Source organism: Alternaria arborescens, assembly GCF_004154835.1.
Source record: "Alternaria arborescens strain FERA 675 chromosome Unknown contig_16, whole genome shotgun sequence".
NCBI classification, from domain to species: domain Eukaryota; kingdom Fungi; phylum Ascomycota; class Dothideomycetes; order Pleosporales; family Pleosporaceae; genus Alternaria; species Alternaria arborescens.
In genome coordinates this window covers 29,212-52,616 of record NW_021167871.1, presented here as the reverse complement: position 1 = coordinate 52,616, position 23,405 = coordinate 29,212, and the positions used below count along the sequence as shown (strand labels likewise).

Sequence of the window (23,405 nt, the reverse complement as noted above, 5' to 3'; positions counted from 1 at the left end):
AAATGTATAATACATTCCAAGAAAGAACACATCCTTAATTCCTCGGTTCCACCACGATATGCATATGCGCATTTTCGGAGCTGGAATTAGCGAGCACATTTACTGAAAGACTAGACCGCGTTCCTAGCCCTTTTCTCAGATCATGCAGTAACCTATCAACTTCCTTTATCTTCCTAATAGATCTTACTCATGATCTAACACGTTGATATCTTTCTGCATCCTTGACCGGTACCAAGATTAGGCCTCCCAAGTATCATTAAGTAATTTTAGACCGTGATTCGATTGCGGAGATAGGAAAGAGCGGTCCCTATTCAAGAGTGTCGTCTTCGGCATCGAACAACACATGAGAATTCGAGCCCAGAGCAAGGTCCGGGATGTAGAGGCTGAACACCGCTGATGTCGTTCTGGAATTTAAGGTCGGAAAACCCATTGAAGCCTTCTTTTTAGGACCACGAAGTTATACGGACATCAGCTGTCCAAGCGATGTATGAGTTGCGACACACGTCCTGCATAGTACCAGCTTCTACCTTCCACCCTTGGTCGGAGCCTTGGAATACCTGGGTATGTGAAAGCTGTCTGAGACATGAAATCAGCGCTTGTCATCTTTACCTGTCCAAACATGCTCTATGTCTAACTTCAGCGTCACCTGTATGGCATCACGAAACGTCTTCGCAAGAGTATTGACCAATTTTTCCTAGCATAGTTCTTCAGGTGTGGGCCGTAGAAGCCGTAGCTAGGTTTGGAGAAGAAATTTATGGCATGTAAGATCATGCGAGCTTAAGGCAATGTCTACTAGTCACAGTATGATTGTACGCCTGACGTGTACCACATAATGTAACGACAGCTTCCGGTTGTCTCGAAAACAATGCAAACAATGCAGGATAAGCAAGATGAACTGCGTGTCAAATAGTTAAGCAAACGAGGTTGATCGCGTAAAGCCCATCGATGATAATTCAACAAAGGTGTATCTCACTCATAACAGTCCCATCAATACAAGCCTCAACTTCCAGACATCTCATCCATCCTACAACTAACAACTAGCACGGCCATGGTCAGGGTGACTAGCATAGTCTTGTGCCTTTCAACAACCCTTGGCGTCTCTACCAACAATGAATGGGCGGCATCCTCAATCTCAATCAGAACACGATCAGTGCCTGTAGGCTTTAGTCCAGTCGCTGAAGTGATTGTGGAATTGGCGAAGAAACATCAGCATAACCACCTAGAGAATTGTTTGAGCCGTAGAGATCTGCGATGTCTCCATCATCTTGTAAAATCCAGAACTGTGCAGCTAGTTCTATACTTGTGGGTGAGATTATCTCGATCACTCTTGTTGAGCATACATTCCTACTTCTTTATCAGGGAGAAATGTACCATGGGGTCGAAGACAATGCAGGGGATAGGGAGGACGGTGAGGAACTGAAGAGAGCAACAGAGATGAGTATGATACAGCACTGACGTATGTTCAATGATATAGTCCGTGTAAAGACATTAGTTTTGTAAAGTCATGGAATCGCATGTGAAAGGCCAAGATATAGCTAATCTAGATCTTGCAGAGTGTCTGCATTGCCTCCTTTGTGCTCTGCGACGTCTCCTTGACCACCTTGATGATCTCCTTGAACCTGTCGGATGTTAGCGCCCGAACATGAACAACAGCATGTCCGCTTTGCTTACTCAGGCGTTCCTGCATCTCCAACAAATTCATACATGAAGCTCTCGCTCGTAGTGACCACGGCACCTTCATGCCTCAGCCTCGCCAAAGCGACGGGCACCTCCTCCTTGTTGCAGGAGCTTACGCCATCAGCAATGACATATACTTTGTGTCCGGATCGGAGGAGATCGAGTGTGGTCTGGGTGACGCAAATGTGGCTTTCGATGCCAACGATGATACAGGAGAGTGGACCGGAGGCATTGAGTGAGTCGAGGGCTTGCTTGACTTCTGGTGTTCTAACAACAGTCAGCAGATGACTTGGGACACACATCATCCATGTTGTAGCTCACATCATAGAAAAGAGTGTCTTGTCAAGATGACAGACTGTCTTGATGCCATCGGGCTGATCCAACTTCAGCTCCGGACATGTCTCGCCCAATCGCGCTCTGTTCTGGGTTGTTGCGAATACGGGAATGTTCAGTAATTTGCCTGACGGTGTTGGTCAGCAATAAGCGCGTGGGGCGAAGTGTGTAGCGACAGAAAATGGGCAAGCCAGCCTGAGACCTCTAGGCTGACAATCCGGGGGTTCAAGAGGCTGGAGATGCCATGTTGGGTGTCTTATTTGGACTTTGAAAGAAGATGTTGGTATGGGATGGGCAACGCACTTGCTTTGAGCAGCTTCTGTGCAGTCGAAACGACTTTGGGGAATTCATATATAGCAGGACGGAACTTCTCTTGAAGATCGCAGATACTGTGATGGTATTAGTAGGGGAAATGATAGTCGCCGCGGGAAGGCATACAAGAGGGCGGGGTTCGCTATGGTCCATCAGCCCACTGTCGCACGAGATGTTGCTGAGCCGCCTACCAATGCGTCGCTGAGCCATGGCTGAAGAGAATGTTCGATGAGCAGTTCTACGGCAGGTGAAGGACACACTTGGCTGTGCAACGCGTAGGAGGAGAGATGCCATGATAGTCGATGCGCGTATGCAAGCCGCATGCGAACGTGCCTCGGCTAGAAGGAACGACATGGTCGCTTCCCCATCTGTCCAATACGCCTGCCGTACCAATGTCATCATGTGACCAGGCAGAATGCCGGGCATCTGAAACAAGTCCGCCCGTAGACAATTGCCTGCATATTGAGCCCCAATTTACCGCGTCGAAACAAACCCATTCCAAACGCGAGAATGTTCGGCCTCTGACATCAGTACTCAGGAGGCTATACTTGGGACCAGAGGCGCGGGTACCCTGTCCATTACGAGATACCGCTGTTGGTGCTGTCCCTGCGTCTGCTCACGCGGTGATATACCGGCCAGATACAGATCTGACAAGACGGGAAATAGACGTTTGCAGCATGGCTGGTGGTGGACAAAGTCGGAGCAAGAAGGCATGGCGGGCGGTCTGGTCTGACTGCGATACAACAGACGCCCCTACAATCTCACGAGCGGCCGTCATCCCCTACGACATGGACTGCACGAGACAGGAGACGCCCATGCTTAGCTGGACATGAGTTCTCCAGCTACCAGGAGTTCGTCGGCTAGTCAGTCAGCAAGTCGACTCTCCTGTCTCTGCAGCGTAGTAAGCTGCCATGTCTATAGCGTACTGCGCACGACGGAGTGGCCCGTTGCATACAACCGTCTCCGCACGGTCAGCATGGTCAGGGCTGATGACGGCTGACGGTGTGGCGTGGGCAGTGCTTTTTCCCTTACTCTGTGTTCTGGGCGCGGGGAACGTCACAGGCGTGGTGGGTGGTGATGGTGGTGAAAGAAGGAAGGTAGTCGTGTCTTGTCCGCTGGGCTCGAGGAAGCCAGGTGCAGCAAATACGGCCGCACCCCGCCATGCTGCAGCGCTGAATCTATTGAATTGCGTGTTATATTGTCCATGGAGAAGGCGCCCCTGTCGCAGTCACACGTCCCAAAGCGCCTTAGAGGCAGCCCTGTGCGTTCATCCCTCCTTAGGACCTGCTAGGCGTGGCCCAAATGCTCGAGCCCATGCATGCCGCTGCACTGCAACTAACCGCACATAACCTCTTGCTGTCGAGTTCCTCTTCTTTCGCTGTCCGCAGAGCCTCGATTCCCGACTGCCTCTAGCCATTGTTTAGCGCTGACGGGCGGAACCACAGTCGACGCCGGAGACATTTAGCAGCGACGAGTGCAGACCAGGCTCTCACAGCAGGGGTTCACGCACCAGCATCTCACGACGCCGAATTCCCCGATACTCCTTCACCGTGTGCTTTCACGCATTCCACCAACTGCCTTCACTTGCTCTGGAAGCATCTCCCCATTGCCGACTCCCCCAGGCTCTCTGCACTAGCCCTACGCCGGCCGCAGCCCCTCCCCGAGTACCGCCATTGCCATAGCCAGCGAGCGCCCACTAAAGTTTATGAGCGACCGCCGCCACAACAACCCACAATATCTCTACATACAACACCCCCAGCCCATTCATTCGGACCCTCGCCGGACCAAAGTGCCCTCGCCCGCCCTATATTCTCCCGCCTACTCACCCCTACCGCTCCCTCCGCAGCACCCTCTGCAGCACCACCACCACCTACAGTACGCCCACGTGCCGCCGTACCTGCTGCTGCATCCCTTTCTGCAGCTCGCGCGCATCGACGAAGTGCATCAACCCGCCTCGCACACGCCCTTCCCCGCCGTAATTGTGTCTCCCCACTCGCTGAGCCCGCCTCCCCAGCGGGACTCAGGCCGCACCCTCTCCAAGAAGCCTCCCGTCAAGACGGCACAGGCGCACACAGATGACACAGATGGGAATAAGGATACACAGCGTAGCGTGCCCACCAGCGCGCCCACGATGACATCAAACCGTCTGCCAAATATGTCGAGCAAACGGGAAGACGCGGGCGCCCAGACGCGCGCCCAGCGCCCGTCTATCGTCTCGCAACACTCGAATTCCGTTCCCTCGACGCCCCTGCAGGTCGCCCGCAAGTACAGCACGCGCTCGCGCTCCCCCTCGCCCAACGGCGGACTGGGCAGCCATTCGCCACGCTCAGTCTCGTCCGAAGCCAACGGCACTATGCCTACACTGAGACCCGCGCGTCCCTTCAAGTGCAGATTCGAGACCAATGTTGGTATGCTAGGTCGGAGACGCATGCCCTACCAATCAGACGAGATACTGGAAAAGGCCAAGGAGGAGCCAAAGAAGAGCTTGGATCCCAACGAGGACGACAAGTTGAGTGGAGATATGCGGGAGCTGTACGATCGGTTAGTGCCGAAACAGGAAGACGAAGATACTCGAGCGCGCTTTATAAGAAAGGTGGAGCGTATACTCCAGACTGAGTTTCCTGGTACCAAAATCATGGTCCATGTATTCGGTTCTTCTGGCAACATGTTATGGACATCTGAGAGCGATGGTAAGTGCCACGCGGCATCTCGAGGTCCACACTAACAGAAACAGTCGATATTTGCATACAGACGCCCATGAAAAGGCTCGAAGAGATGCACCCAATAGCCGAGGCTTTGGACAAACGTATGAAACACCACAAATCAGATTGATTGAGACTGACCTCCTTAGATGGCATGGAGCGCGTGGTATGCATACCAGCAGCCAAGGTCCGGATAGTAAAAGTCTGGGACCCTGAGCTGCAACTCGCCTGCGACATCAACGTGAACAACGTCGCCGCAATCGAGAATACGCGCATGATTAAGACCTACATACAGCTCGACGATCGTGTTCGACCGCTCGCCATGATTATCAAGCACTGGACAAAGAGGCGTATCCTGAACGATGCTGGTCAGTCTGCTACATACTTACCCTCCTTCCCGACTAACATCGCCCAGGTATTGGTGGCACAATCAGCTCGTACACATGGATATGCCTGATCATCAACTTTCTCCAGACACGGGATCCGCCGGTCCTTCCTACCCTGCATGATCTTCCCGATCGAGCGCTAGACGAGACGACCGGCCAGCCTTCGTTATCGAGTTTCGCCGACGATATAGACAAGCTGAGGGGTTATGGAGACAAGAACAAAGAAAGTCTGGGTCACTTGATGTTCCATTTCTTTCGTCTCTACGGACACGAAATCGATTATGAGAAAGACACGATATCGGTACGACAGGGCAAGCGAATACCGCGAGAAGAAAAGGGCTGGCATCCTGGCGGTGGCCAGAAAGAGGGGGTTAATCGCCTCTGTGTGGAAGAGCCTTTCAACACGGAGCGTAATCTTGGAAATTCTGCAGACGATTATGCTTGGCGTGGTATACACCTGGAGATTCGTCGCGCTTTCGACCTCCTTGCAGACGGCCAGCAGCTCGATAAAGCATGCGAGCAATTCGACTATCCACCGGAGGAAAAGTCGAACGCGATTTTCAAGAAACCTCAGTCGCAGAAAGCTATTATTACCTCTAGTGTACCAAACCGGAACGGACGAGGAGGTCCGAATACGCGTGGAGGCAGAGGAGGCTTTAACCTGAAGGGTCAGCATGGAGGTAGCAGGCGATCTTCCGGTAGCTCCAACTACGGTCAGGGTCGACCACCCTTCCTACATAGTCCGCCGATCCCAGCGAGCGCTGGCCCGGAGTATTTCAGCTTCCCAAGAGGCATCCACGATCAGCTACACGACCAGCTGTATCAGCAATACCAAATGCTGGAGATGCAGTCGAACTCTCTACGTGCGCAGTTGGCTGCTCAACAACACGCTCAGCAAGCACATCAAGTACGGGCCGCGCAGATGCATGCCCACGCCGTTGCCCAGGCACAGGCGCAAGGTAGAGCATCTAACAGTACAAATGGGTCGCCGCAAAAGTCGCCATACATCAACGGTCGACAGAGCCCTCGTTTGGCTGAACGTGGAATACCTCCAAACTCGCTTCCTCAGGGCTTTCTATATCACTACCCTGGCTTCTTCACTTCGCCTCAGTCTGATCCCAACGGCTCACAAGATGGATCACGAACCAACCCTTCGTCTCCTTCTTTGAGCAGTAGTATACCCGGCGTACATGGAGTGCATCGCGCATCCAATGCAAGCGAAACAAGCTCTCTTCGTTCGCACTCACAGCCTCCTCGCAGTGCGGGACAACAGCCTGTCATTGTGGGATACCCACCTGTACCTCAGCTCGTTGATCCTGCACAATTTGCTGGTTATCCAATCGCACGATCATCGAAAGATCCTTTGCGACCACAGATGACGTCGGACATCCCGATGAAGCCCAACACGTCCCAGCCAGAGTCGGGTCTATCTTCTGACAACAGTTCGCCCAAGGAATATGTTGGCTACTACGTTGCAGAACAACCGCAGGCACGCCCGCTACAAGAATATGCTGTTGGATCGATTCCATCCTTTAGCGAACTGGCTCAGCGTCGTCGACGCGTCTCGCCAGAGATCACCCAGCCTCTTCTGAACACTGCTTTACGACGAGTGACGCGATCTCCTTCGCCACTTGGGCATATGCGTAGTTACTCTACAAGTGTTACTCAGCCGAATGATGTGCCACCTACTGAACAGCGCAAGTCACGCATTGACTCTGTCCGTCCACCTGTTGACAACGGTCCAGTCATTGTTAATGGCTCGTTTCCAAGCCAACCTCGTCCTAGAAGTGATACGGTAGAGACTGTGCCGCAGGAGATGCCACCTCAAGTTTCACTTGGGGCATACGCCAATGATCAGGCTATACATCAGATCCAGCAGCTCCAAGCGCGGCAGCAGTTGGTTCTTCAGGAGATGGAAAGACAAAAAGCAGTGCAAAACATGGGTCCCCCCATTGTGAATGGCTCGATGAACGGTGCCCCACCAGTGGAGACAAATGGCTTGACGCGCGTGCCAAGCGAGGGCCAGCAAGCATTTCCTACGTTCGGGGATGGCTGGGTAAACTACGATGCCACTAACGGTCACCAAAGCGACCGAAGCGATGACATTTCACCAACTCGCTCGGTTCCCCATCAGTGGGGCGCACCAGCCTACAATAACGGCCTACCTCCTCTGGAAACTTCAAATGTGCAGCGAGCACATCCTCAAGAGATCAAATCTGCGACAATTCCACTGCTATCGCCTGTGTTCGAGACGCGTACGCCTTCGCCTACTGCCGGCAGATCTGCAGATCTTAACAAGCTCGTCAATGGTAACAATAGTCACAAGTCGCAGGTGAAGCCAAGCAACCAACAACATCGTCGCGCATCGCTTACAGGTGGATCGAATGGTAACGCCAAAGAAAATCGTAATGGTCAACAGCAAAAGAACAACACGAACAATGAGAGGACGAACAAGCCGAGCGCGACAGGCAGTAGTCCCAATTCTTGGCAACAGCAGCCTCCTCGTAAGAAGGGGAAGAACAAGAAGCCGAGAGCTCCAGACCAGAAGTCAATGGGTGAGCCATTGCCCGTCAATGCCGCTGATCGCAAGGGTGGCTAGATATTTGTCGTTGCCGTCGATTTGAAAACTACAGAGATCGTTATTCGGTCGCTCGCTTGGTTCGCTTTTGAATAGCGGAGACACGTCACAAAATTGCATTTTGAAGTTGAGCAGCCTGGGGCCAATTTGCACGCCGGATTCCAACTGGTGGGACAGGCCAATTCATACGATGCCATCACGAGACAGAAACGGTGAGATGCCACTGAAAAGAGAGAAAAAGAAGGGAAATCACCCGTCGGACGTCACACACATCGACAATATGTCGTTGACTCTGCTGTTACACTCGGGGGCGCGAATGACGCGCTCGCGCAGAGCGCTTTGTGTTTCTTTCACTTGGTCGGCGTTATTGTTTTGCTACGCGCGACATGCATGTTATCGCATCATCTTGGAGTTTAATTTCCCTATTGTTTTCTTCCGGGGTGCGGTCTTTCGGTTCACAAACATCTCGGTACACAACAGCATTGTTTTCTCTGGTCTCTCTTGGGTCGCAGGCTGCGGAACTCTGTCATGGGCTGGCTCATTTTGATGTTTATTACTGGTTGCGAACACGGACATGGAAAGTATTGAGGCATGTATAGATAAAAGATGAGCGAACGTGCCTGTCGATTTGTACGAGGTTCGGGCTCTCTGGGACGAGATAGAGGAATGGGAAATTGTTAAAAGTCGTTGTCAACATTCTTTGAATGACGATGTGTAGGAATCACATTGGCTCGTGACAATGTTTGCTGTAGCGTGCGTCTACACTTCATTTGCATGATGGGGAGCGATGATCAGTGACTGCCCCTTCACACTTGATGCTTTCCCCCGGCCTATGTAGCTTTGATACGCCCTCATCTAAGCCCCACAACCTCAAAACTGCGTGACTTCCAACAGACAGATTGAATTCACCCAACGCTTCATCCGCACACAGCACGACGATGCGACAACACACTTACGCAGAACTCCTTGTCCACTCTATCATGGTGCCTTGCCTCGCTATGTCAGTTGTGTTTCTCAGCATACTATCATGCTACGACGGGCAGCGGGAAAAGCGAGTTCGTAGACACGGAACAAAGCGCAATTGAATTGTATGAGAGAATATGGTAAGAGGCAAAGAAGACTCCAAAAATACAGGATTGCTTCGTTACTCCAACCCATAATGCAATTTCCTTCCTCTTTCCTTGAGCAAGTCACAACATCTCCCACTCTCCTCATCCAAATATTCTGCACCTTCCCTCACTGTCCAACCCTTCGCACCACATTCATACACTACTGCACTCTTTGCTCTCGCCAACATGACATCAAAAGCTTCCATCAAAACATCCATCGGTGTTAACAAACTCTCCTTCTCCAGACTATGATAGAATTCCTCCGCACTAATCCCCGTCCTGACAACATTCGGCGCCACAGCATTGATAGCGATACCCTCTTCCCAGAGCAATGCGCCGTAAGATCGCGTTAAGCCGATCAAAGCGTGTTTTGCTGCTGTATATATGGGTAGACTGGGTACACAGTAAAACCCACATACACTTGCTACCAGACCAATTGTGCCGCGCAGGAGATACGAGTCTTCGGATCCCCTATCCCCCCAAACGACAAGATCCTGACGTCGGAAATGCTGTATCGCTAACGCAATGGTATAGAGAACACCAGTGAGATCTATATCGATAACTGAGAGATCGGGTTTCGTGAATGAATCGAGAGGCTGCTTGCAGCTCTCAGAAGGAAAGGGAAGCCATTTCTTCTCGCCGATGCCTGCAATAGGGAATATACAGGAGATGCGTCCACCGAGAGCTTTGAGTGCGGCTTGAAAGACAGAGAGCTGAGATTCCCAACTTGACGTGTCGCAGGTAGCATAGTAGAGGACGGTGTTGTTGGGCGTGTTGTGCTGGTCGGCGAGGTGTGTAGCGCCAGCCGTGTTGCGGTCGGCTATGAACACTTTGTAGTTTTTGGATAGGAGGTGGGTTGATAGGGCGAGACCTATTCCACTTGCGCCACCTGTGAACATTGGTTAAGATCTGTTAGATTTAAGGTGGAGCAGCATGGAGTACCTGTTATGTATGCCGTCTTGGGCTGATCACCCATATTCCTGTGTAGCTCTTCTTTATGATTGTTAGTTGACTGTGAGAGAATAGGAGCGTACGTAGGTGCAAGATTAGCATGCTGTTCATATATGCGATTTGTAGGTCATTTTAAGCTTCCCCGCAGTCGGGAGGCACATAGAGGATGCGGGGTTGTGCCAGAGACTTTAGACCCAATCGAAAGCATATCCAACATAATCTCTGTTTGTTTGGTGCGTTTGACATGATGGCTGTGAGTGTAGCATTTGAAATTACTTCTAGAAAGTATGACTGCGATGTTTGTGTCAAGCTAGCCTCAGGAGCGTCAATCATATGTTTACCCCTCAGAAACTAAAGCCCAATTAATATACGAGCATATGTTTTGGCTTCTTCAGCCACCAAAAATACTCTATAGCTAGGCTAGAGATGTTGAGAGTTGTTGACATAGGCTGGGACCTCGGGAGGATCGATGATAGTGACGTCATATCATCTGCTCACTTGAGCTCGCATACTGGCACATCGCGAGATACACACACGCAGTCACGGGAAGCCGTGATAGAATGTTGACCTATCAGAGGAGGCTAAAAGAAGGCTAACGCATGCATGACGAGGACGTAGATGTACAAGTTTCAACGAAGAAAAGAAAATGTTGGGTCTGAAGCTCCGCGACTTCCGATCGTTCGAGCCTGATGTTACCTACACGTGGAAGCTGAAACTCATGACATCCACTGAACATATATATATATATATATGTATAGCACAAGAAACTGACTACAGTAACCACTTTGTACTCCTGAATCTGTTCCAAAGGGTTATTACTTCTCAAGCTTCCCGTCAGGTTTCTGACGACGTCATTGTTACTCCACATCGAAACTACCTAGCTGGGCTGGACATCCGGACAAGCATTGAAACTTGAGTTGGTACATTTAGCATCCATCAGAGCAAAGATATCTTGGCCATATCCCCTGACAACCACCCCCACGAGTCGCGACCATGCCTGAGATCATCCTCTCGATCAACGCAGGATCCTCTAGCGTTAAGATCTCCGTCTACAAAACCCCGGAGGATGGCGCCTCGGTACCGAAACAACTTGCTGAAGCAACTGTCGAAGGCCTAACTGCGCCGCCTGCAAAGCTCAAGTATGAGCGTGGAGACAAGAAGATCAAGGGAAAGGAGCTAGAGAATGTTACCTCACAAGAAGACGGATTCCGCTACATCCTAGATCACCTGACCAACGATGAAGGCCTTCCTGAACTCAACCACAAAGAGGACATCCGCTTCACGTGCCATCGCGTCGTTCATGGCGGTGACTACCCCAGAAGCCAGGTCATCGATAAGGAAACATACCACCACATAGAAGAGCTTTCGGATCTAGCCCCCCTGCACAACGCGCCTGCGCTCACCATCGTTCGAGCCGTAGCAGACATCCTGCCACACGCAAAGAACATCGCTTATTTCGACTCCTCGTACCACAACACACTGCCAGAGTACATATGCACCTATCCAATCGACCAAACGGTCGCACAGAAAAACAAACTGCGCAAATACGGTTTCCATGGCATAAGCTACTCGTTCATCGCAAACGCCGTATCAAAGCACCTGAACAAGCCGCTCGATCAGATCAACATCATCGCTCTACATCTAGGCTCCGGTGCTTCCGCATGCTGTATCAAGGGTGGCAAGTCGCTCGATACGACCATGGGTCTAACCCCCCTCGCAGGTTTACCAGGTGCCACACGCTCTGGCTCCATCGATCCATCTCTCATGTTCCACTATACACACAGCGCAGGAAAACCCTCGCATAGTTCTAGCGAGAAACTGCACATTACGCAGGCTGAAGAGATCTTGAACAAGAATAGTGGCTGGAAGAGTCTGACCGGGACTACTGATTTTGGGCAAATCAGTTCTTCCGAGAGAAAGGAGGATAAATTGGCGTTTGACATCTTCGTCGACCGTATTCTGAACTACGTGGCTCCCTACTTTACCAAGTTGGATGGTGAGGTCGATGCTCTTGTTTTCGCGGGGGGTATTGGTGAAAAGGGAGGAAAGCTGAGACAGGCTGTCGTCCAAGGAGTTAGGTGTTTGGGTTTCAAGATTGATGAAGACAAGAATGCGAAGCAGGTTGAGGATGTGGTTACCGACATTAGTGCCGGAGATGCGAGGTACAAAACGTTGGTCGTCCAGACGGACGAGCAATTGGAGATGGCACGGGGAATCCTGGAGGATAAAGATAGGTTTGTGGGGAAGAAGTGATTAAGTAGGTTGATGCTTGACGAGACATGAAAGCACGCGTTGGTAAGAGATTGTAATGGTATTCTTCTATTTTTGACGCTAGGCCGATAGTCTATGGCCTGCGGTGAATACCACGATGCACTGCGTGAGTGCATGTCATTGGGTATTGCTCCCGGGTGATGTAATGTCTTTGGTGAAATTCAAACGCCATGTCATGATCCAACCCAATCCGTCCTAAAACGCCGTTTGAATGCACTAGATGAAGCCAAACTCTGGGGAAATGTCCCTCGGAGTCTGAGCCAGGCTGCTCTTATGAGGTGACGGGGCAGTTGCCCCGGGCTCTATAGAACTCCCTCTTCGGGAATGTGATTGCGACGTAGTCTATACTTGTCCAATGGGTACTCCAAAATTGAGCGGAGGACTCTTGAGCCTGACTCCGTCGACGACTTCGGTGGCGCATGAATTACGAGATTCGGCAGATCCTTTGCGACTCAGTGGCAAGCCTTCTTCAGCATTGTCTGCGGTGGCCGGGGGAGCGGCGAGTTCGGGGGCATCTTTTAGTTTGCTGAACCTGTCCTGGTCCTTGGCAACCTTCTCGAGCACATCATCGAGCACGTCCAGTGCTATGTGGTCACTAGCGCCATCGACGGGATTGGTTGGTAGCATGAGCGGACCTATCAAGGGCTGATCTTCTGGTGGTGTACCGAACCGTGCTTCTTCCTCGTGAGCAGGCGGCTCTTGAACCGTGGGTTGCTCGTCCTGGACCGGAGACAGGGCGCGTGGAATCAACGGGGTGTGACCGGCGAAGCGCTTATTGGCTTCGGGTAGCGGGGAGAGCAGAGCATGGGTCGGAGGAGGGGATGGGAAGACTTCGTCGTCAAGATCGGACGTGGGCAAGGAGATGCGCGTGGGCATGTCAGGGCGCTTGTGTCGCCTCGCAAGCAGGGTCTGGAACGAGGAGCTGTTGGGATCGAGGGTACCCAGCTGGGCGCCGGTGATGACATTGTCCAGGCCCTGTAGCTTGTCTGTTATCATCTCGGCGGGCGGAGTAGTCGTGTCGGGGGCAGTGAAGAGGATGTCAGGACGAACATCCATCCTGGTGAGGCCAGCCCAGACAGTCTGCGTCTCAGCGTCGGCGTATGGCATCATGAAGTTGCATCAACGCTAGAAGGCGGTTAGTCGACTTCTATGCCTTCTAGAGGCTGCACACGCACCTAATGCAGGCTGCGGGAAGACAAAGTGCGCCGTGGCTTCGGGATCGAGGGCAGAGTGTCGCGTGGTGAATGTATGCCGGGGGAGTAGGATGATGCTGCAGCGAAGGATACCGGGCGGCGACGGTCAATGCAATGCGTGTGTGGGAGTCGAGGACGTAAGACTGTGGTGGGGGAGAGAGAGTGACTGGCAAAGCCGGCGCGGGTAAGTTGCTCTCATATGAAGGGCACGAGTCTAGCGGGTGGATACAAGTGCAACAAACAACGCAGAACGCGGGTGCGGTGAAAGCGAAGCAGCGACCTGCATCCCCACAAACACGTCACCCGTCATAGCCGCGGAGCCACGAGGGTTCCTGGCTGCCCACGTCCGCCCCCACCATCATCCCCGGCCACACATCCCCCCAGCGCCATCATTCCCGACTGCACAGTCCAGCTAGACGCCATGGAATTTGTTTTCTTGATGTTGTTGCCCTCGCTTCTGGTTTCACGCTTCATTAGGCCTGCAGAATCCTTCAAGCCACCCGCCGTCGCGCTTGGGGTGTGGATCGGCGTGTCATGATGAGAAGCCCCTCTTGGCCGCCATGAAGCGCCTGGCCCTGACCGGCGTCATCTCGCGACATCATTATCTCGAGAAACACCGCGTGCTCTCCATTTCCGTCGACCTGGTAACCACTTTGAACATCGCTGCCCTTGGCGGCGTGCAATACGCCTACACACGTGAGAGCTCATTGGCAGCATAGGCCTGGTTCCGGTCGAGACCTAGCACCTGCCATCCTCTCCCGCCTTGGTTGTGAAGAGGGGTAACGCGCTCGCAGCTTCGAGTACACACTCGAATTAACCTTCAAGGACGCATAAGCTGCATATACGTTCCTGAATCTTCTAGCCCTCTTCATTCCCCCAACATATCCCATTCCGACGTCTTCCGCTCCAGATTGCAGATCGCCCCTTCTCAATCTGGAAGACTAGTAACCGCTGCCTGTCTAACAAAGGTCCCCACTGCGCCAGATCATGGAAGCCTTTCCCTATATCTCTCCACAACTCAAATATTCGGGCCTGACCAAGCAAGAAAGAGAGGGTCTGCCAGCAAAGGAGAAGCCCGTCACCATGAACAAGGCTAATTCTCCACGTACCAAGGCGGCCAGGAAACATGAATCCATGAACAATCGCAGCTATGCGATTCCATTTCCTGGAAGCATGAACTCATCTGAAGATGACACACCACCCTTTCCCGACGCCGAGGTGTCTTCACTGGCGCTCGACAACAAGCCTGGTGCCCAAATACACTACACGTACTACCCTGCATCCAAGCCCCACGGGGGTCACCCAAACCCATTCTCACAAACGCTGATCGTCTTCCTAAACGGACTCATGATGCCAAGAAGTTCGTGGGATCCGGCAATGCACAGTTTCCTAGAGAAACGGATAGCTGGACGTCTACCGTATCCTGCTCTATTGAGTTATGATAGATACGGCCAAGGAGACTCAGATCCCGATCCAGACGACGAGCATCCACCACCATCGCACGGACATGACGCAATATCTGCAGTCAAAGCACTCAAGCAATTCACACTCCAAATATGGAGGGATCACCTTGACATCAATAAACCTACCCACTATCCATGTCTCATCTTCGTCTGCAACAGCATCGGATGCGCACTTGCAAGACTCTTCGCCCAGTGCTACCCAGGGACTGTGTCTGGCTTATTATTTCTAGACAGCATCATGGCCAACTCAGACTACCAAGATATATGGCCGAACCCAGATGCGCCAGACTTCAATCCACACACACTACCCGAAGGCGTAACTGAGGATGAAGTACGCTCGACAAGAGAAAAATATAGAAGAATGTTCCATCCCGATGTCCCCAGTCAAGAGGGCTTATCAAGAAGAAATCTCCCGCAATTATTACCGTACGCGGATGCACCGAAGCTCGAAGGCTACCTGGGCAGAGGTCCGTATCTCACAGTCGTGGGTCATGACTGGGAGACCTTTGCAGAGCAGTCGTGTACGTACATGTCTCTTTCCAAGTCGACTCTTGGACTTCAGAGACTAACTCGGCAAATAGACACGGGCACAATGAAGACTCCAAAGGTGCTCACTATGACCTATGCCAACCCCGCTTGGCGCCGTTACAATGAAGGTCTCTGCCAAATCACAGATGAAGGCAAGGCTATCGGTCCCATAACAGCTGTCCGATGTGGCCACTTTATCCAGCAGGACGACCCCAGATTCGTGAGCGACGAAATGGTGAGTCTGCTGGATCGGGTAGTGAATCGCGTTCAGCAGGTTAGCCAGAGAGACTGACATGTATGATTACCATTCAATAGAGGAGAATGTGGGTTGGGTCGGGTCGAGGTTTAATATTTGAAGGTCATGTGGCATGATATACAAGAAATCTTCAGTATCTAATAATCCAGAACCGCGTAATGATAAGAAAAAAAGGCCGCCCATATGTACAGAGTTTCTTAACAAAAGAAAGCTATAAGCATTCCTATATGCGGTATCCAAAGCTCGGTCGAAACGTGTCTGATCGTTCGTCCTATTGTCGTCGTGATGTGCTGAGTCTCTGTAGACCTACAAATTTCTAACATGTGACCAATGTTCACATGCGAATTTGATTGCTCGTGCACATCGAGTAGTCGTGGTCTAATCGTCGTTATAGCGTAATGAGCCTGAAAGCTTCCGCCACGCCCAGCATCTCTGCTCCAGTGATCATCTATATCCAAGATGACTCATTGAGAGCGATTTGGAGTCGATGATCCAGTATCCAATTCCAATTTCAATTCCCTGACCCATAACGAATCTCAGAAATCATCCATATCTCCCATGAAGTTATCATCACCCGTATCCACCGCCTTGTTGTTCCTCAAACTCCCACTATGCTTGAAATCATCATCAAAGTCGTCATCTTCTGCAGCCTCGTCTTCATCTTTCTCCTCGAGCAACTTCCTCTTTTCTTCTTCACCCAACCCTGCTTTATTCGCAGCCTGCATCCTCACGCTCAATGGCCGATTCTGCATATAGCTCTCCATGTAGCTGGCGCCCAGACTACTGGGGTAGCCATAGCTCCCCGCCTGGTCCACGTCATCTACACCACTACCATGTAATCCGCCGACGTAGGTATCGAAGTTGGTGTCGTCATCTGTGAGGTCGTCGATTTCAAGTTCGGCGCTTGTGGCGGCGGCGGTCGAATAGATGGGATCTGGGCCAGCAGTTTCGGGGATAGAATGCGCGGCTTGCAAGGGGAGTGAGGGGGACGGGTCGAGAAACGTGCGCGTTGCGGTTTGGGCAGAGCCGAAAGGTATGCTGGGGGAGCGTGGGGAGGTGAGTGGTGGAGAGTGTTCGGCGGCAATGGATATGGTATTTGGTGCTTCGGACAGGGGTTTTGCAGCCGAGTTGATAGCGTTGGTCATGGGAAGGGGCAGGCTATGATGTACGGCGTCGCGGTGTTCGAGGTAGACTGGTGGCTCTGGGGTGGTGAGTCGCGGATCTATCATGTCGTCGAGCGATGCCGTTGAGTTTGAGGCGGACGTTGCTTCGCTGCTGGGCGATGTGAGGGGTGGTTCCTCGACGGTATCTGCGGGCAGGACGGTTTGGCCGTCAATGACCAGACTGACTCGCTTCCGCTGCGATCGAGGCTTGTCCTTGTGTCGCAGCGCAGACTTCTTCATGGTGGTGCGCTTGGCCTTTTTGACTGTCTCAGCTGGGTGATTCTCCTTGGCTGGCTCCTCCGGGGCAGCGCATTCCATGTTCGTATTGTCCTTGCTAGACTTCCGGCCGTCTTTGCTCTGCTCAGCATCTCTTGACGCTCCTGGCTGGGCTGATTTGGGCGTGGTGTTTGCGCCGTGCGCGACTTCAGTCTTGGGCTTCTTCTTCTTCTTTTCCGGCGACGTGTCGCGTGCGTCGAGCAGGGGAAGGAAGACAGGCGTGACTAGGCCATAGAGCTCCTTCTCCCGCTTGTGGACTCTGGTGTGCTTCTTCTGCTTGATCCTCTCTTCAGGCTCTGGGTCGAGCGGTGACGCAATGCTTTGAGCATTACTGGTAATGGTTTGTTCTGCAGAGGCGGATTGCTGATCGCATGCCATTGAGCGGTACTGGTCTACAAGCTAGGCCCAAATCAGTCTCGCACAAGAGTCGATGCAGCGGGCGCAGAATCCTACCTCGTCGCCATATCTGCGCAGCTCGTCCTGCTTGGCCTTTATGTAGTCGTTGATGTCGTCCTCGAGCTGCTGCCTCCTCAGCTCAACGCTGCGGGCCAAGGCGTCCAATTGCTCTTTTCTGAAGCCTGGGACCTCGGCCAGGCTCGGGTCGGCGTGAAGAAGCATGGACTGCGCTGGAATGTGAGTCTTCTGATCGGCCGGATGATTCCGCTTTGGGCGAGGGCCGGAGCAGGCCTCTGCGGCCTTCAGGTGGTTATATATGGCGGAAAAAGATACTTGGCGGCACCTGAGCAGCGTCAGTCGTCGCACTCATGGCGGGCGGTTATATGCAGCACAGGCTGCGATGGTCGGATTGCCTGTCGCGTACCTGGTATCGGGGAGTGACGCATTCGGAGGCTGACGGGCGATTGGCCGGCGTCGAGGTCACAGGACGGCTTTGCTGTGGCTTCCGCGCTGCGCTGTACCAGAGTCAATCTCACCGAGCCAACGAGACTGCAACTGCAGCCTTTGCAGCTTCTCACGCGGGCAACGGGCGCGGCAAGCACAATCGCGTGCTCGAGAGGCGTCAGGACGGTGATTGCAAAATCTCTGCCTCCGCTGGTCAGAGGGGCACGCTCAAGGTTGTGATCTGACGGTTTCTATCCGGCTGCTCTTCGGAAACACGCCTTGCCTAACTCGGCCAGGCCGCGGTGGGGGCTTCTCAGGCGTTGCAGAGATCAACGGTTCTAGAAGGGTTCGCGTCGACCCTGCTATCCCACCACCAGCCGCCCTACTGCCACACCACGCGTCCACGCCTGCTTCTGCTGCAACTGCCACCACACCACCATCGCTCCCTCGAACTGCTCGTCATCGGTCAGCCGCCAAGCAGCCCGCGATCCTGCAGTTGACATGGTGTGGGACCCAAACAAGTATATAAGCAGACATAGGCTAATCCAACGTCTGCGTCTTACCCTCGACACGTGCCCACGCTGCTGAGCTTGCTCTCTAGCCTACCACAGCCACCACAGCCCCCACAACAATCTCCCAAGGCCTCCACACTTCGCTACGAAAGCCATGTAGGATGCAATCCTTCTAAGAAGTCGGCATCCACATTAACAAAGCTTCGCCAAAAGTCTATCTCGCACCGGCTGGGCTTCTTCTGGACGGCCCACGTGACACCTTCACTTAATCTCCGACAATCGTCTGCATTCTTACCCATCACCAGGAACAGATCTCGGGCAACTACCACTTGACCTTTCCAGATGTCTTCGTAATGACCCAGCGTCATAGTCATTGATTTGTGTATGCTCCATTCGCTCATTGGCATATCCTTGGGAATGTACTTCCATTCCCAGAATCTGCCTCTGTCGTCCAAGAACCTGTCTCCCTCCCTGGCGTTCATTGGGTAGAAGTGCGGAGCAGACCACATACGCAGCGCTGAAAACCTTGCTGAAGCGTGTTGAGCTCGAAATTGCTTTGCCGTCTTGACCATGTAGTCGCGGTCCAAGGGTGTCGGATCTACCATTTCCCCAATCATTTTCGTTGAATGGTTCTGGTGCCGGCAATCAATGTAGAGGTCGAGCGGGCGGCCGGGTTCGGCCGCGGCTGTTACAACACCACTGACCCGCGGGTGATACGAAAGTCGAATGACGCCCGCTTTGAACAAAGGAATGATTACGGAACGTATCGCTTTGCGCCATTCCATTGGGTAAATGTCCTCTACAAACTCAAGAACCCCTCGATTGTTGTCTTTCAGAAGCTTGTCCCGATCGGCCCAAAGCTTCGCTGGCATATACATGTTGCTGTGATGCGTTCTCCGGTCTGGAATCCGCTTGGCTCTTTCTTCTTGGTCAAATAGTAGGGACGACCTGAATGGTGTGCCATATTCAGAAGCGACAAAGTCTTTTGTTTCATAGAACATGGCGATGGCAGCATAGGCTTGGAAAGCATCGTCAACGTTTCGACGCTCTTTGCGGAAGAGAGGTGCCATCCCCATAAACTTGCAGAGCTCGAACGGACCCGGGTTGATAGCGCTCATGACGAAATCGTCCATGGACGCTACCATAGACTGGTACTCGTTATACCTGCTAAGACCGCCAGGTTCCAAGTCCCCCAGATGACAACACTCCTTCGCGACTAAAATGCAATCGTCAGTTACTGTCAATACCGGAGACGGCTAAGCTACCTCTATCACTTGACCGTTGGGAATGACTTTCAATCATCTCCCCAACATCATACGCCTTGTTAAGATATACTCGCTGACGGCGAAGAGCAGTCCTTAGCGTATACATGAAATCTGCAGGAGGAACCTCGACTCCGGCTGTTACCATGCGTGCATGCTCGGGATCGTGTACTAGAGGTAAGAAATAGTGTGGGTCTTTTGTCTTAGCCACCCACTCATATTGTGGGACCAAAGGACCAGATCTTTGCTTGTGTGCTTGTTGATCTGCCTCGAACAGGTGTTTATGAAAATCTCCTTTCAAAGCTCGACCTGGAGCGCGCCTGGGACTCAAGTCCGTTTGTAATTGTGCATTCTCTTCCATACTGGCGTCGTCTTCGTCTTCGTTTTCGTTCGATTCAGACTCAGATTCAGAATCAGAATCAGGATTAGAATCAGAATCAGAACCCGATGATTCTTCATCAGTACTGAGATCGTAACTGATCTTCCAGGCTCTGAGCTTTCCCATCTGGAATTTCTCTATGGCGGTCTTATAACGGGGAGACCGGTTGGGTATATCGCTTTCCGCGTCTTTCGGAAACAGGATAGCGTCCTCTACTTCATCCGCCTCTGTGAACTCGTATCGCAATTTAACCATGTCATCTACTGCTTTCTGTGTTTCGGGAACGGACTGGCTGCTAGCAATCTCCGCATTCTTGTCGAGGACATCAGCCATAGTCTGTACCTTCTCTCCTGGATGAACGCTGCGAATACGCCCGGTATCATCTTCTTCTGTCACAGTTTGGAAGATGTGGCGAACCCGGGTTAACATGTCTTTGGCTGTCCGAAACTGAAGGGCATGCGCAAACACCTAGTTTCGTTAGCTATCCAAAGATAGACATAGCTGTGTAGGGAATACCTCTTCAATCTTCTGCTGCAGCTCGTGAGCGCCTCCACCGGGTGCCGCATCCCAAATGTAAACATCGTAGTAATCATCAAAATTGACCTGCCATGACCTCCTAGCTTCGACCTTTTCGATAAAGGCAGGTCCGACTTCGCTAGTTATATTGTATTCGCGTTTGCTAGCTCTACCAATCCCAGTCTTCTCACGGCTTAGCCAGAGTTCCTGTTCGGGTGGCTGCACTATGACATAACCAGTTACTGGATCGCGAATCAAAGCACGTAGTTCACCTGACTCCATAGTCAGGTACTGAATGAAGCGACGATTGAAGACATCGTTACGCTTGATGTACTGGGCAATGGGTGTACGAAGTCAGTGTAGGTCTTTCATGCAGTTTTTACAGAGAAACTTACGCCACAAATGATATTGCGGGATTCTTTGATCTCGTGTGATCGTCCTGCAATCCCACGGCCGCCAGTTTGAGATCTTTTTGTTTTAGCCTCGGCATTATCGATTTGAAAGTAAGGTATGAACCCAACAAGCGCGAGTTGTTGACGATGGGCATCCCCAGTGAATCTTGTCCACTTTGGAGCCAGGAAATAGTGATATGTGGTCAGTATGTTGAGCTCGAAGAACTCGTCCCAGTTGCGACACAAGGCGACGGCATCAGCGAGGTTGGAGTCTTTGGCGATGATGGAGAAGTGGAACCAGCCGCTGCGGTTGAGAGCTTGCTCGCTACGGTAGTTGTACATGTCACGACCGCAAACCCTGATCTTGACTCGCTTCTGGGTGAATGTGTTCTCACCAGAAGTGTTACCAAAGTCTACAAGGCCATTTTGTTCCGACTCGGGCGGCCGCTGTTGTGATTTCTTCTTTGTCGCTCTTTCGTGTTTGGTGCGGTATCGGTTCATGAGGACAGAACGTTGGCCACTGTTGTTATGCATTTGTAACATGATATCTTCCGTAACATCGTTATGGAAAGGGTGTTCAGCCAAGTCTGTTGGTACCTCGGGCTCATCAGCGCCATCCCTCTCGCGTATGAAGTCTGCACATGCATCTCGCACATCCTGAAGACTAGGACGCTCCAACTTGAGACAAAGATCTCGTAAATGCTCTCTTGTCACATCGTCCTTTTGTAAAAATTCCTCTATGCTGTTGGTCTGGATCGCAATGGGTAGCAGTGCGCTAGATGCTAAAAGAAGCCTACAGAAGAGGAGATTCTTAATTTCGCCGATCTCGATCAATAGCTGCTCGATCTCATCGTGAGGAAGTATGGGAGTCGTCCTGGGCTCGACAGCGCCCTCGCTGCCATGAATATAGTAGCTCGCTACGCGTTCAAACCGAACAGGCGTCCGTAGTCTATCACGCATCTGCTCCTTAGTCTCCATTTCGATGAAGCTCTTGCCCCCATCGTCTTGTGTGGTTGGATCTTCTAACTTCTTTGTCTCTGCGTTAGCTTTTCTTGCTCTCTTCTTCGCGCTCTTGGAGAGCGCCTTCTCTGCAGGCTTTGAATTCGCTGGGCCGTCAAGCTGGGATGGCTCCGCTTGTACAGGGAGCTCGTCATGCTCTTGCACGTTGAGCATCAGAAAGAATTTGATGAGCTCAATGTAATTATCCTTTTCATAACCGTACACATCTTGGATAGGATCCCATTCCTCTTGCTCTTCCTTTGACATCTGCGCGAGGCTTTTGGCATACATCTTATTCAGGTACTGTTCTTGGCGCTTCTTGTTCTCTTTGGAGTTTCTTTCACGTTGATGACGATCGATCTCTTTTTGGTGTCGTTTGAAGAGTAATGATTCCAGTTTCACTTTCTTCCCCTCACTTTCCGCCTCTTCTGCCTCTTTCTCCTGGCATTGTTTAATCCAACCAAACCACTGCTTCTGCTCGTACATGACTTCCGCAGCACGTTTGCCAAGTTTCTCGAGAGCTTTAACCATGTTGTATCGCTCATTCTGTAGTCGGTCCAGGTACTTTTCGTGGCCATAGTCGTTATCAACTGCAAAGAAATGACTATGATGCAGTTTGCGTGCTCGAATTACGCGATCAAGCAAGTTGTACCTTCGGAATAGATAGTCGTGTAATTCCCGTAGTGTTGCTTCGCTGTCGACATCGTTGAAGTCTTGAACAACGATAGAAGCTTTCTTTCCAGCCAAGTACACTGGCAACTCCTGTATATCGAGGACGGCGTTTCGCCCTTTGTAACCTAGGTACAGAGCTGCAAATGTGAGCATTAACAGGCGAAGAGCGAAGCTTGCTTACCATGGCACTGTCGAGAGTGGAATGCACAGAGTCTGCCATCCAATGAAGTCGCTTCTCTGTCACAGACTGTTTGTGCACTCAAGTCTGATAGCAGCCGTGCACGACATATTGAAGCCATAGCACTGACGGAAAGTACACCGATCCAGCCCCTTACCTAATACACATGATTTTCTCACAAACGTCGTTGTTGACTCCGAGCAAATACTCCTTGTTCAATTCGACAGGCAAAAACAAGGTCCGTAGCGCTTCGAGTGACGAAAGGCTGGCGGTCTGAAGATGAGCCAGATGCCAATCGAGGGGAGCAAAGCGGGTATGCGCTAAGATCATGACGCTAACCGCATATAGAAATAACCTTGGAAGAGTGGTAATCCTCTCACGATCGCTCAAACATGACTTTGTATGGTATACGTAACAGAAAACGACGTCTGTTTAGTTGTTGTTCACATGGTTGTTC

At 51.8% G+C, this 23,405-nt stretch overlaps 8 protein-coding genes across 8 annotated transcripts; 3 read left to right on the top strand and 5 right to left on the bottom strand.

Moving 5' to 3' along the window:
• Positions 1 to 1,540: 1,540 nt before the first annotated feature.
• Positions 1,541 to 2,532, bottom strand: AA0111_g7148 (hypothetical protein; the record flags this gene model as incomplete). Its single annotated transcript, XM_028653450.1, has 6 exons — positions 1,541 to 1,619; positions 1,672 to 1,944; positions 1,999 to 2,137; positions 2,314 to 2,399; positions 2,449 to 2,464; positions 2,514 to 2,532. 6 exons carry the CDS (start codon positions 2,530 to 2,532, stop codon positions 1,541 to 1,543), a joined length of 612 nt encoding a protein of 203 aa, XP_028505106.1.
• A 1,495-nt stretch (positions 2,533 to 4,027) lies between these two features.
• Positions 4,028 to 8,009, top strand: AA0111_g7147 (hypothetical protein; the record flags this gene model as incomplete). The annotated part of the gene is made up of 4 exons (XM_028653449.1): positions 4,028 to 5,012; positions 5,057 to 5,128; positions 5,174 to 5,392; positions 5,440 to 8,009. The coding sequence occupies 4 exons, from the start codon at positions 4,028 to 4,030 to the stop codon at positions 8,007 to 8,009; spliced, it is 3,846 nt and encodes a 1,281-aa protein (XP_028505099.1).
• A 1,123-nt stretch (positions 8,010 to 9,132) lies between these two features.
• On the bottom strand, positions 9,133 to 10,073 carry AA0111_g7146 (hypothetical protein; the record flags this gene model as incomplete). The annotated part of the gene is made up of 2 exons (XM_028653448.1): positions 9,133 to 9,986; positions 10,040 to 10,073. 2 exons carry the CDS (start codon positions 10,071 to 10,073, stop codon positions 9,133 to 9,135), a joined length of 888 nt encoding a protein of 295 aa, XP_028505098.1.
• Positions 10,074 to 11,041: 968 nt separating this feature from the next.
• Positions 11,042 to 12,301, top strand: AA0111_g7145 (putative acetate kinase; the record flags this gene model as incomplete). Its single annotated transcript, XM_028653447.1, has 1 exon — positions 11,042 to 12,301. One exon carries the CDS (start codon positions 11,042 to 11,044, stop codon positions 12,299 to 12,301), a length of 1,260 nt encoding a protein of 419 aa, XP_028505101.1.
• A 360-nt stretch (positions 12,302 to 12,661) lies between these two features.
• On the bottom strand, positions 12,662 to 13,426 carry AA0111_g7144 (hypothetical protein; the record flags this gene model as incomplete). The annotated part of the gene is made up of 1 exon (XM_028653446.1): positions 12,662 to 13,426. The coding sequence occupies one exon, from the start codon at positions 13,424 to 13,426 to the stop codon at positions 12,662 to 12,664; it is 765 nt and encodes a 254-aa protein (XP_028505100.1).
• Positions 13,427 to 14,499: 1,073 nt separating this feature from the next.
• Positions 14,500 to 15,795, top strand: AA0111_g7143 (hypothetical protein; the record flags this gene model as incomplete). The annotated part of the gene is made up of 2 exons (XM_028653445.1): positions 14,500 to 15,496; positions 15,557 to 15,795. 2 exons carry the CDS (start codon positions 14,500 to 14,502, stop codon positions 15,793 to 15,795), a joined length of 1,236 nt encoding a protein of 411 aa, XP_028505103.1.
• Positions 15,796 to 16,295: 500 nt separating this feature from the next.
• On the bottom strand, positions 16,296 to 17,816 carry AA0111_g7142 (hypothetical protein; the record flags this gene model as incomplete). Its single annotated transcript, XM_028653444.1, has 2 exons — positions 16,296 to 17,597; positions 17,652 to 17,816. 2 exons carry the CDS (start codon positions 17,814 to 17,816, stop codon positions 16,296 to 16,298), a joined length of 1,467 nt encoding a protein of 488 aa, XP_028505102.1.
• An 877-nt stretch (positions 17,817 to 18,693) lies between these two features.
• AA0111_g7141 (hypothetical protein) lies at positions 18,694 to 22,923 on the bottom strand (the record flags this gene model as incomplete). Its single annotated transcript, XM_028653443.1, has 4 exons — positions 18,694 to 19,766; positions 19,816 to 20,659; positions 20,708 to 21,040; positions 21,103 to 22,923. 4 exons carry the CDS (start codon positions 22,921 to 22,923, stop codon positions 18,694 to 18,696), a joined length of 4,071 nt encoding a protein of 1,356 aa, XP_028505105.1.
• Positions 22,924 to 23,405: the final 482 nt, after the last annotated feature.